A 14,548-nucleotide genomic window follows, 5' to 3' on the forward strand; every position below is an offset into this window, starting at 1 on the left:
GGCAGGAAACATATTGCACTAATAAGATTTTTCTAATAAATTAACATACTAGGTGAGTGTGCAAATGTTTTGAATGCATTATCACTTTGTTGTAATTGGTTTTTCATAGCTAAACTCCGCCTACCATGTGCCTTATTTGGAGGAGCCAATTAGGACTTGCTACTGGGGTACACAATGTTAACCATGGTCATTATGTTAGCAAAATATTTATTGTTTTGCAGTTTATTTGTTAAAAAGATATGAAACCCACAATTTATTTTGTGATTCACATGGAGCAGCTATTTTAAACAACTTTCTAATTTACTTATATTATCAATGTATCTTCGTTCTCTTGGTATCTTTTGTTGAAAACCAAGGAAGTATGCTTAGGAGTCAGCCCATTTCTGGAGCACTATATAGACGTATTTTTATAAGAATGTTATCCATTAGCAAGAACACTAGAGGGCAGCACTATTTCCTACCATATAGTGCTACAGATGCCTACCCAGGTATCTCTTCAACACAGAATATACTGGGAACCAAACAAATTTGGTAATAGAAGTAAATAGAAAACTTGTTAAAAATGGTGTGCAGATAGAGAATACAATTTCTATAAAGTTTCCAATTTACTTCTATTATCAAATTTATTTCATTCTCATGTTATTCTTTGTTAAAGAGATACACAGGTAGCGTGCACATGCCTAAAGCCCTACATGACAGGAAATAGTGCTGCCATCTAGTGCCCCTGCTAATGAATAACATTGTTGCAAAACTGCTGCTATATAGTGCTGCAGACACGTGCACGCTCATGAGCTTACATTTCTGCTTTTCAACTAAGGATAACAACAAAACAAAGAAAATATAATAGAAGTAAATTAGAAAGTTGTTTAATATGTTATGTTCTATCTAAATCATGAAAGAAAGAAAAAATTGGGTTTTATGTCCCTTTAACCTCCACTAAAGCCAATTAGGGACAGAAATCTATCAGGGTTAGGCTTGTGAAACCTGCTATGTGCGATTCCAATTGTTAGAACTGGAACATTTCAGACTTAAATTACAGGAAAATTGGCCAAAACAAATAATAAATCTAGAATGCTAAGCTGTTTTAGTACATAGCATTAAACTTTTATATCAAAATCTAAAGTCTTTACTGTCCCTTTAAGGGCTCTGGAAAAAACCCCAGGTAATAGAGATGTTTGGCAGATAAGGTTAGACTAGAATTCTGTTTGAGAAGCTGCTAGGAAAACAGTTAAAGGGACACTAAATACATCTCATGCACCTCCCTCTAATCATAGGTGCTGCCATTTTGTAACCTGAATGAGAGTTACTGCACATGAACACATCAGCACTGGAATGTGGTTATAACTAGCTTTCAATATGGTTGCACTGTGACTAGAGGGAGGAGGGGAATAACCTCAATACTATTCTTATTAGTCCCTTTAAAGGGACACTCAGGTCAAATTGAATTTTCATGATTCATATACAGCATGTAATTTTAAACAACTTTCCAATTTACTTCCATTAAAAGAAAATGTGCACAGTCTTTTATATTTAGACTTTTTGAGTCACCAGCTCCTACTGAGCATGTGCAAGAATTCACTGACTATACGTATATGCATTTGTGATTGGCTGATTGCTGTCACATGGTACAAGGGGAGTGGAAATAGACATAACTTTGAAATTTGTAGAAAAAAATCTACTGCTCATTTGAAATTCAGAGTGAATGCTATTGCATTTTCTTGTTATCTTATATTTGTTGATTATGCAAATCTACTGTGTTTACTGGTCCTTTAATGTAGTGGAACTTTTTGTAGAAATCTTCAAAGGAAGCTCAAGTGGCCTTATTGTGGGTACTGCACTGCAGATATTGGGTAAGGTTATTGAATTAGACCACTTCTCTACATAATATTATACGAGAAATAATGTTCCTGCCTACCGATTCCTGGCAAAGTCTGAGTAGAAAACAAGTCATGAAGAAACCGCAGGAAGTGCTTAAGAAATATCTAGCAAAACCAAGTTAAATGGTGCAATACCCTGCAAGTTAAGCTAAAAAGTTTAATCCCGATAACAATGTGCTGCAGCCCTCTCTGGCAGCCAAGGGCTTAACAAGAGTTGCTGGTTCTGGTACTCCTTGACCTTCCTTGACCCTCAGAAGGGCTTTCAGAGGGAACTGATGCAAGAGAGGCTGTTAGCAAAGAAAGCTAATGATATCAATAAGTGAAGATGCTATACAGACCGTCTCAGCCATTTAATGATTAAAATTATTGATAGAAAATACAAATAACACAAACATGACAAACAAAACCCCCTTTGGTCCACAGCAAGGAGGCAAAACATAAATCCCTGGTCAGGTTGAGTCCTGAGTTAGCTCCATCCCAATGCATTATGTGCTTTAAGTCCATTTTCTATAAGAAAGTCCAAACATCTTGGGCAAACAATTAGTCCATAGGAAATGCTACTCCAGACCATTAGTTGATCTTTCTCCTGCTGTCTCCCACCCACTCAGCTCTTTGCTTATGTTTTTCTCTCCTACCTTCATCATTCCTGTTAATTCCCCAATCAGTAGTAAGATCCCAGATGTTGCCCTAGCTGCCCCCCATGCTGCCTTGTTACCCCCTGCCCAGAGTACAAGGCCCCACCAGACGATGAGCTAAAATACTGTACAGGTATGATTTGTGGGAGTGTGGGAGACTGTGGGTGATGAGGTGGTAGTGGCATGGCTTGCTTGGGTTGGGTGGAGTAATAGCTCCCCTCAGGGTACTTGCAGATAGATGGATCGTTGGTGTGAGATTGCTGCACCACCTGGATTCCCTGGAAGTCAAATCTATAAGCATATCTCTTGCCGTGCACCTTGCTCATGATATTCTTGTCATAATAGTAGCGCAGAGCTCGGCTTAGCTTGTCATAGTTCATATTGGGTTTGCTCTTGCGCTCCCCCCAGCGTCGGGCAACTTCGTCAGGATCCGTCATCTTAAACTCTCCATTGAGTCCCTCCCAGGCGATGCAGCCAGCGTTCCCACTGTCCGAGAGCAGCTCAAGCAGGAACTGCCACAACTGGATCTGTCCACTGCCTACAGTTGGAGAAAAATAGAAAGTCAGAAAGGTTGTCTACAGCTGGAACTGGTACTGGACACAGGTCAAGAACAAAGCTCTAAGCTAGGACTAAGCACATCTTACAGTAAGAGAGAGGGAGATAGTCAGAAAGGGGAAGCTTTGTCTAACTACTTATTAGAGAATGTCTTACAGAATAATGGGGATACTTGCCTAGATTTGCTAATTTTCTATACAATAATTCTAATTATCTTACTTTCAAGAGCATTTAAGACATGTAATTAAAAAAAAGATCTGAATGTATCTTGCACATTATATGGCAGCAGTGTTTGTAGCAATGTTATAAAAGCAACTTGTAGAGGGAGCTTTAGAGTGCAGTAGCTTCAGCCACTCTATGGTAAACTAAGCTATATAGCTAGAAGCACTGTTTAATAAAGGCTGAACACGATCTGAGAGTGCATCTGTTTTTGGACAGGAGACATCAAACACTATGGGCAGAGCTGTGGATATTCCCTGATGCACTGCCTGCTTCAGCTCTCTGCAACTGGCTAAAGGAGAAAACAGGACATGCAGATGTAGTTAGTTGGGGACAGATATTATAGACCCCTGATACACTAAGTTGACTTTTTGTACAAAATTACATGCAGTGAAGAGCATAGCAGGACCAGTGAGCAATTCTATCTTGAACTGTGCTCTACACCTGATGCCTGGTCTCACAGTCCTTCCTCTGCTCCTTTGTATCTGCCTATCTTTCCCCCAAGCCTCACTACTATTGTCAGTCAGCAGGAATCATCCTGTTTTCTGCAATTGGTTTGTTCCTTCTAACACTTTGTGAATTTGATTCATATCTTCCTTGGCCTGAGTGTATCTGTAGGTTTATGAATCTTATCTTCCCCAAGAATTGCTCACTTTATACATATTTTACTTCCTAGACAGTTTAACACATATAATGCATAGCACAATAAACCTAGGCTGTGCCTTGAGGAATAACAACAGGGGATGTAGCAGGGTCACCAGCAGCACCTGATATGGTCCCCCCCCCCTTCTACTCTTACACTTCTGTACAACATACCTCATCTCTCCTTTGCATTAAAATAACTATGTACTGTTACATTTGTTTGTTCCCAAACACTTGTTATACCAGCTACAGAGTATTAAACATATGAAAATTAATAGTTGATGTTTATTTTTGTATTTGAAATAGATAGTATTGCTCATTAAAACCATCACCCATTGTCCTTAGAATGCCTATTCAAATGGACTGAGCCTGCAGGAAGAACAAACTTTTCAGTGTTAGCTTTTCACAATAAAAGCCAATACTTAGATACTGACATTTTTATTATGGGTGGGGTTTTTGTTGAGCAAAACCAGCTTTTCAAAATTGCAAGAATAACCCTAAAGGAGCATTTTAAAAATACATTTAATTCTATACAGCTGGAATAGCAACTCATTGGGGACATATTAACCCTTTAACTATTGAGCCTTTTCCGCCCTGTACTAAGCTGTTTTGGAGTGTTTAGATGCTGCTCAAATTAAGGCCTCAATGTCGGTCATTTTATCAGGGAGAATCTCACTCACACACACACACACACACATATATATATATATATATATAATCCACTGAAATAAGTGAACTCCCACGAACAGTAAGTTTCAATTCTGCCAGGGTGCTATAGAACGTTCAAATATCCAAGTTATAACACAAGCACTGACTGGACTTGATACAGGTGAAATAAAAAGTGTTTTATTCCATATAAAATTCAGACCAACGCTGGTCTGATGAAGGGGTGAACACCCAGAAACGTCACTTGTTCATATGGAATAAAACACTTTTTATTTCACCTGTATCAAGTCTAATGAGTGCGTATGTTATAACTTGGATATATACTGTATATATATATTTGAAAAATGAAAAGAATTTTAACACATTTGTTCGTTTCAAATGTTTGTACAACATTCTAACATTTGTTTAATGTAATAGTATTTCTAATGCTCTCTTTACATGTAATATTCTAATTATACAATATTTGAAATAGAAACATTTGAATGTATATATTTGTATCTATTAAGTATCAATTTACTAAATTCCCTGCACATGAACTATGGAACTTTTGAATAATATGTGTTAAATCGAATGTTACATTCAAAATTTTGAATGTAGATATTCGATCTAATTATCAACATTCAAAAACGAAAGGAACATTCGAAAACCAGAAATAACATTTGATTACCGAATTTTTAAAGGATAGGAAAGTCAAAATTAAACTTGCGTGATTCAGATAGAGTATGTAATTTTAAGGCACTTTTAAATTCACTTCTATTTTCAAATGTGCTTCGTTCTCTTGGTATCCCTTGTTATTTTTTGTGGTTTACTATCCTTTTAATGGATTTTCATTCTTATCAACATTAGTTTGTCTAAAATGAATGTCCCCAGTACTATTCGTTCTACCGTTTCACAACATTCGCCCATCCCTACTCCTTGCAGGGCTGAAACCCCCTTCATGATACACAATGTAAGGGTACGTCGCTATCGTTAAAGGGTGAAACCCTATTAAAAGGGGCATTATATAAAAGAGAGACTTCTCATCTTTAAAGCAAATGTTCTTTGGGTTTTTAGACCATTTTGATGACCTATTATGCTACCTCTTTAAAAAATGTGTATTTTTTTTTTAATTGCTTAGATTTTATAACATCACAACACAAACACTGCAAAAAATTCTTGAAAGTAACAATAATTTTTATAATCATTTATATTAATATATATCAGCAAATACACCCTGCATTGAAAATTATCTGCACACAAAATAAATGTTTTAAATGCAGTTAAAGCTGTCCTTTTGTTAGCAAAACATATTAAGAGTTAAAAACTCATTTTTTAGAGTTAAATCACAAAGGTTTTTAATTACACATAATAGCTCATTTTATGAGGAATTCAAATTCGAGTTTAACATCCCTTTAAATATCTCTTTGAAATCAATATTTTGGATATTAGAAGTGTAATATTATCACAAAGAAACTATCTCTCTTTACAGTGAAACTATCACAAATTTGTACTCTGAGCTCCACTAATGAATGTAACAAGGGTCCTGATTATGTGATTACTACCTGCTGGGTACTACGTGTAGGTAAGCCACAAACAGGAGAGGCTGCTGGGTAGACATGTGCAGCGAGGGAGCGTAAAAAAACACAAGTGTAGTAGCTCGTGCACAACACAGAAATCTGAGAAGGGAATTTGAGACGGGAGGAAATAGTAAAATAATTACCAGCATAATAAAGGGTAATGAGGATTACACTCAAGTTTTGTTTATTTACATGTTACTATTGGACAAAGTGTTAATGTGCTGCTGAGATACCTCTCAGGCAATATTTGTCTTTGGTTTAAAATGACATTAAAGTAAAAATTTAAATCCTTTTAAAATATTTAATTATGTGTAAAAATAAAAATTAATGTATTTTTGTTATTTATTTTTATTGCTGTTCCTGTAATTTAACTCTGAATTTTATTTATTTTTTTCAGGCCGGAGTGTATCCTACAGAGTTCAGAACACTGACCCTGCTACATGCTACACATTATTGTATTATCAGTGCAGGATATCATTTTTATGTGTTCCCAAAATGGCTACAAAAAAAATGATAATATAAACACACTGAATGGTCTTGCAAATTCTGCAAAACTCGAAATGCTGTGAAAATATAGATCTCCTCTCTGGTGAGCTTATTTAAAGGGCCACTAAACCCAAAATCTTTCTTTCATGATTCAGATAGAACATACAAATTTAAACAACATTACAAAAAAGCAATGCACATGGGTGAGCCAATCACATGAGACTTCTATGTGCAGCAACCAATCAGCAGCTACTGAGCATATCTAGATATGCTTTTCAGCAAAGAATATCAAGAGAATAAAACAAATGAGATAATAGAAGTAAATTAGAAAAATGTTTAAAAATGCATTCTCTTTCTAAACCATGAAAGAAAAAATGTGGGTATCATGGCCCTTTAAGTTTCATCTGTACCTCAAGGCCCATTTAAAAGAATTTTAGAAAGTGAAAATTTGGTTTGAGAGCTGTTTATTCAGCTATGAGGAGTTATGGATATGAATGAGACACACGCTACAATATAATGCTAAAAAAAACACCAACAATGTTGTATGAACTCTCTCCATGCCAGTGAGTATTTGTTCATCCGGCCCTTTGCACTATCCAGAAAAAACACCTTATATGGCCAAATGCTGGTCTAATCTAGTCTAGCGCCCCCTGAAGGTGTTCCCCTGATTAGGGCTCAGAGAAAGAAAAATTTATAAAATGAATCAAATATTCAGCCAGTTAATGTAAACTGAGAAAAAAATATTTTTAAAGGGACAGTAAAGTCAAAATTGAACTTTGATGATTGAGATAAAACGCTCAATTTTCAATAACTTTCCAATTCACATCCATTATCTAAATATGCACACTTTCTGCAGCACCAGCTCCTATTGCGCATGTGCAAGAGTTTACAGTATACACAGGGCCGGACTGGGTAATCAGATGGCACTGAACATTTTTGAAGACTGCCCATATATATATACACGAATATATTCAGTGCTGGATTGGCCCACTGGCACACCGGTAAATCTCCCGGGATCCCGGTGGGCCAATCCGTCACTGAGTATATACATATATATGTATTTTGTGATTGGCTGTTGTATGATGTAGAGGAAGTAAAATAGAACTAACTTTGAAATTTGTCAGAAAACAATCTTCTACTCATTTGAAATTTAGACTAATTGCTTTTCTATCGTCTTTTTATAAAGCATTTGTTTATTATACAATTCTACTACATTTAGTGGTTTTTAACACACCTGGGTTTGAAAGGCGGCTGCTTGTTGGTCCTAACACCTGATAGGGATCTGTCAAAGTAAAGGGAGATGATTGATTAGATTTAAATTATAAAGTTGCAGAAATTAAAGGGACACAAACACCTTGTAATTACAATACATTTAAGCCAAGTGTAAACATTTTCAGAACAACTAGCCACCTTATTTAATGTAATTAATCTTCAATAGCCAAATTTCCCCTACTACATATCAGGATCCCATCCCGAATTGTTAGTGGTGTAGACTACACTAGCCACTGTTATTATGTTTGCAAAACCTGCATCTCTGTATCAGATAATCACTGCTGTGGCCAGTTAGGGACAGATATGTAGCTGTGTTAGGCTTGTGAAGTTTGCAGTGTGCACTTCCAGTCCTCAGAATCGCACAACCCATTATTTTCACAGTTAAATTACATGAAAAGGGGGTAAAATAAATATTAAAATATTTTATTGTAAAATTGTTTTATTATGCAAAATTAAACGCTATATGACAATTTTTACTGTCCCTTTAAAAGAACATTAAATACCCATGCTTATGTGTAAAACTGTGCTTTGTCTCATGATCCCTAGAGAAGACAAAAGGCAAATACTGTAACCTACAGAAGGTTTTCAAGATGCTGCACATGGTCTAAAACAGCTATTTGATTTGCAGCATTTGCTTTTTGTCTTCTCTAGGGAGCGTGGGACAAAGCACGATTTTACACAAAAGCAAGAGGTATTTAATGTCCCTTTAAGCAAAAGAGGAAACCATTTCCCAGAATTCTCTGCTGTGAAATCAGGTAGCAGAGCTGCTTAGAATGAGATAAAAACAAAGCAGGAAGCCCACGCTTAATTTAATTAATATGAAATATCTTAGTAATAATAGAGATTGCGTGGGGTGCCCTGGGTAAACCGACCCATAAGGTGATATATAAGGCACAATCCTGGACAGAGGGTATTTCATTATAGCACAATTATAGGCATAAACACACACAAAGAGACTGGATTCTAATGATGGGCAGCATAATGGGCAGACATTCCCAGTGTGATATATGTGTGCTGGGTTTTGGCCTTTTACACCCTGGGTGCTATTAGTGGGCAGCTTTCTGCACTGACAACCCTGGGTTATACAATCTGGCTGCACATAATGCTATATATGAACAGTATCATGGGCTCACATAGGGTAATGCACCGGCCCATCAGGAAATCACCCGGGATCTCGGTAGGCCAATCCAACCTTGATACCAAGAGAACTAAACAAATTAAATAACAAAAGTAAATTGGAAAGTTGTTTAAAATGACATGCCCTGTCTGAATCATGACAGTTTAATTTTGACTTTACTGTCCCTTTAACTTTGACTTTACTGTCCCGTTATAATTGCTTGAGCAATTTGGTCACACTACTGCCACACAACCAATTCTGTGAGAGCAGGGCATGGCAATCATTTATGATGCTGATGTGACCCTGCAACAGCAAATTAGGAAGATATCTTAAAGGGGCAGTAAAGTCACAATTTTAATCAACTTTCAAATTTTCTTTTATTATCAACTTTGCTTTATTCTCTACCTATCCTACCTATATTTAGTCTTCAACAAAGGATAACAAGAGGTCAGGAGCGTGTATGTGTCTTTAGCATTCTATGGCAGCAATGTTTGCTACTGTGTATAACATTGCTGTAAACACTGCTGTCATAGAATGCTAAAGACACATACACACGCTCCTGAGCTCTTAGGAGCCTACCTATATTTATTCTTCAACAAAGGATACCAAGAGAGCAAAGAACATTTGATAATAGAAGTAATTTGAAAGTTGTTTAAAATTGCTTGCTCTGTGTGAATTGTGAAAGTTACATTTTGACTTTACTGTCCCTTTAAGAGAGCGCTGTGTGCATTTATAATAACCTGTGATAACTGGTAGTTTGGTTCTGAGACAATGACAAAGAAATGAGGGAACAGACCTTTTTATATAATATGTGCGTATATATCTCGGCTCACCTTGGCTGCCTCTGGTGCCGCTTCCGGTACTTGCAATACTGGGGGTCTGAGGGGGAGAAGCTAAACAAGAAAAACAAATAGTAGTTGTGAATATGCCAGACTCAGATTGCTGTAAAACTTAAATCATGTTGTGCTTTGTATTAGCAGCAGGTATGGCTGAAATCAACACATTATTATGATTTTGCTGTTTTTGAGCTTCATTAGATGTTGTTACAATAATATCATTTATAGCTATTTACCTGTTTCTCCTGAACTGATTTGGATAATGTAAATACATAATTAATTTATTCTGCATCCTACATTTTTTAAAAAGAAATAAACAAGTTTTCTTTACATTTTAGGATTCGTGACGACTGTAATTCTGAGCAGTAACGTTAGTGATATTCCCTGGTGAAGTTTTCACCAGTTAAAAAAATTACTGTTAAAAGGAAACCAAACTTGTTTTTTCCTATTAAGTTTATGAAATCATTAAGCTTTTTAAAATTTTTGCTTGAAAGGTAAAAAAAAGTTCTAATCTTTTAGATCATTTTATTATAGCACTATTGCTCATATATATAACTATGTTTAACCTCTGCAAATGAGTGAGTTAAACACATAGATAAAGTCAGCTACAGAACAGCAATCCATTACTGGGAGCTACCTGAACAGATCTGGTGAGCCAATAACAAGAGGCATATATGTGTAGTCACCAGTCACCAGCTAGTTCCCAGTAGTGTATATTTTTAAAATGTGCTTTGTTCTCTTGGCATACTTTGTTGAAGAGCATACCTGGGTAGGCTTAAGGGATCTCAGGAGTGAGCACATCTTTAGCTTTCCTACGGCTAGATTATGTGTGGCACTCTAATTGTTGCGTCTCTTTGTCCGCATCGAAGTAGCATGCGTATTGCAAGTTAAAAGTAAACGTGTTTGCTCAAGCGCAATTTAGTTTACCGAGCATTGGGATAGTGCAACTTCAGAGATCTGGTTAACTGTTACGCAAGTCAAAAAAGTTACACAAAACACATTAAAAAAAAAAGGCTGCAAAGGGCTTTAACATAGAGAGACATACAGATACATGTCTATATATGTATAAATATATCTGTTTATATATGTGTATATTTGTATTTACATACATATATACACATATAAATAAATATGTACACATATATACATTTACTGGTATACCCGCTCATACAGCGGGTTAGGGACCGGAGCCCCGCTGTAAAGTGAAACAAGGCAGTTTTAGCTTTCTTTTCACTTGCCAGTGTGTTTAAAAATGTGAAAACATGTTTGAACTAACATATATTAGGGGTGCAATAGTGCAATGTTTAGTTTAACACTCGCACAGCACATAATTCAATAAATACTGTACCTGTAAAATAGTGACAATTACTGTAATAAAACTTGCCAGACTATAACACTGAGACACAGATTGCACTGTAATGCTGTAAAAAGGGTGAATTGCGCATAGCAAAATGGTGCCAGTCACTTTTCTCGCAATTTTACAAAGATTACAGCACTGTTTCAAAATTCTTGGAAGTTGAACTTCAGCTCTACAAAGCGCTGTATTAGCGAAGTGCTGTAAAGTGAAGCGCTGTAAAGTGAGGTATACCTGTATATATGTGCATTGGAGTCCTTTGCAGTCAAGTAGCTTCAGGATATTTATGCAATATTCATATTTAATAAAGGTTTTATCTATGTATTAACTTTAAATATTTCACATTCCAATGTTCTTCACATAGGGGAATATGTTCTAAGTATTTTTAAATAGATATTTCTATATATATCTGTACATATCTATACCTATATATAATCATCGATATATATATATATTTTACCTAAAAAACATCATATATATATATGTATTTAAGAATACAAATACAAAATTTGTTTTTTTAGCACACCTTACAAAAAGTTTAAATCCACATCTGGGAGTGCTGCCAATATGACCCAGTAATTACACAAACAAAGAGGTATCAGCGCACATCCATTTTCCAAAGCACAACATATATTTTTTAACTGCTGCAAATACATCAAGAGACAACTATTCTTTTTTTAAATAATATTGGGAACTTAGTCACACAATATGGCCATGCAGCAGTTCAAAAAATATGTTGTAATGGTGTTAGTTTCCCCCCACTTTTCACTCTCCATTGAAGACTATGGGGAAATACGTTAACGTGGTTCCAATATTTGAACATAAGCTTTTTGCGTGCGTTGGGTTAGTGCGCAAGTGAAAACTTTTTACTTACAATACACACACTATACAACACGAACAAAAAGCCTCAGTCTAGTGAAGTTAACGCTCAAGCAATACATTGTGCTTTACTCGTAATCTAGCCCTATGGCAGCAGTGTTTTCAGCAATGTTTGTAGCAATATTGTTGCAAACACTGCTGCCATAAATTGCTAAAGATATGTGCACGCCGCAGAGATCCTATGAGCCTATGTAGGTATGCTTTTCAATAAAGGACACCAAGAGAACAAAGTAAATTTGATAATAGAAGTAAATTGAAAATCTCTTAAAATTGCTTCTCTATCTGAACTGTAAAAGTTACTTTCATGTCCTTTTAAACTGAGGTTAAAGGAAATACATGTTTATGCACAATTGATTCCTAGGGACTGACTTATCACTGGCTAATAAAGGACAACTCCCACAGCTCTGTTAGTGCAGAGGGACACGCCCCACTAGCATACAAAAACAGAATAGCTTTATTTAGGATATAGACATCCATTCTTAAAGGGACATAATACTCATATGCTAAATCACTTGAAACTGATGCAGTATAACTGTAAAAAGCTGACCGGAAAATATCACCTGAGCATCTCTATGTAAAAAAGGAAGATATTTTACCTCACAATCTCCTCAGCAGAGTAAGTTCTGTGTAAAAAGCTATACTCAGCTGCTGCTCAGCTGCAGGTAAAAAAAAATAAAAAATGAAGAAATGAACAGCAGCCAATCAGCATCAGCAGTGCTGAGGTCATGAACTCTTACTGTGTTCTCATGAGATTTGACTTAAAGGGACAGTAAACCTTAAAAATAATGTTATATAATTCTGCACATAGTGCAGAATTATATAACATTATAGTAGCCAAACATTAAAAAACATAATTGTACCCTATTAATTTAAAAAAACAAACGCTGTTTCACAGACCCGCTCTCTGCTGAGCGGGTCTGTTATATTTAGTCAGCGCATCGGGCCAGCTGTATAGTCACAGCCCGGCCCGACCGCGCCATAAGACTAAGTGCAGCTCGCTCCTGTGACAGACACACTAATATGCTGCTTAGAAATCCTTTACAATGGGATGTGGCTACTGAGGAACTTTTGAGATAAAATATCTTTCTTTTTTACATAGAGATGTTCAGGTGATATTTTCTAGTCAGCTTTTTACAGCTATGCTGCATCACTTTCAAGTGTTTCAACATTTGGGTATTATGGCCCTTTAAATGTGAAACTTCCCTCTTTATGATGCAACATATGTATTTGTTTTCTCTGTGCCATAATGATTTGCCATTGCGCTTACCTCTACTCACTGAGCTGCTTGTATTCCAATTTATCCTTCTCGTTTCATCATACACTTGCTCTGTAGGGGTAACAGACGGATAGCTTAGGTCACTGCTTGTCAGAAAAGCACAAATTACCATTATATCAGTGCTAAGAAGGTTTGCTGAGACATGGGGGCATATTTATCACGCTCCGTATCTAAAGACCGCTGCTCCATAACTTGTCCGCCTGCTCTGAGGCGGACATATACGATTATACGATCGGGTTGATTAACACCCCCTGCTAGCGGCCGCGAATCTGCAGGGGGTGGCATTGCACCAGTAGTTCAGACGAGCTGCTGGTGCAATGATAAATGCCAACAGCGTATGCTGTCTGCATTTATCGGTGTGCAGCGGACATGATACGTTACTTCCTATCATGTCCGCTCGCAGATTGATAAATATACCCCATAGTGTTATGTTCATAACGTCTACAGCTATTGTAAATGCAAAGTGAACGTAAATCTTTAACATGAAACTGCTATAATGCACTAGGGCACTTTGTTATTGCACCACTGCTTGTCTATTCCAGCGTTTAAGCACAAAATGCAGCCCTGATTGGCCCAGGGGCTGTATTAAAGGGACATTGTACACAAGATTTTTCTTTACATAAATGTTTTGTAGATGATTCCATCTGTTTGCTAATTTTTTAGTAACATTGTGCTGATTTTCAGACTCCTAACCAAGCCCCACAGTGTCGGATGTATACGTGTGTTTACAGACTCCTGCTGGCTCCTGTATGTATATGCAGGGTAGGGGGTGAGTAGGGAATGTCTGCTCTTCCTGCTTTCTCAGCCCCTTTCACTGGGTGTCCCAGCCTAACCTCATCAACATTGCTAAACTGGGAGCTTCTAAGTAATTTTTTTTAAAAAATTATGCTGGATTTTTAGATCAGTACCTGTGCATATTATTCTTTATAGTAGTGTCTATTACATGCAGTTATATGACAATTGGTGTATACTGTCCCTTTAAGCTCTGGACCAGTAATGCATTATCTGCCCATTGCTCATTTAAATTATATAGACTCTGACCACAATCTATCAGCTGTTTAGTTTTCAGTGTTTTTCTTTTACATAAAAATGGCAAATTTTTGAGGTAATCACAATCATTGGGGTTTTGGCTGTTTCTTGAAGACAAGAACACGTTTTCGGCTCATGAAAAAGCCCTT

General features: G+C 36.6%; 1 protein-coding gene across 1 annotated transcript in view; it reads right to left on the reverse strand.

Moving 5' to 3' along the window:
• Positions 1–2,212: 2,212 nt before the first annotated feature.
• The window catches only part of LOC128638295 (Friend leukemia integration 1 transcription factor), an 84,462-nt gene continuing 72,126 nt past the window's right edge, over positions 2,213–14,548 (reverse strand). The window contains exons 6-9 of the mRNA XM_053690172.1: positions 13,362–13,421; positions 9,859–9,918; positions 7,871–7,918; positions 2,213–3,050 (exon numbers count right to left, since the gene is read on the reverse strand). Coding sequence (XP_053546147.1) covers positions 2,539–3,050; positions 7,871–7,918; positions 9,859–9,918; positions 13,362–13,421 — 680 coding nt within the window. The 3' untranslated portion in view covers positions 2,213–2,538. The remainder of the gene's footprint in view (positions 3,051–7,870; positions 7,919–9,858; positions 9,919–13,361; positions 13,422–14,548) is intronic.

The sequence above is a fragment of the Bombina bombina genome, chromosome 8 (assembly GCF_027579735.1).
Source record: "Bombina bombina isolate aBomBom1 chromosome 8, aBomBom1.pri, whole genome shotgun sequence".
NCBI lineage: Eukaryota > Metazoa > Chordata > Amphibia > Anura > Bombinatoridae > Bombina > Bombina bombina.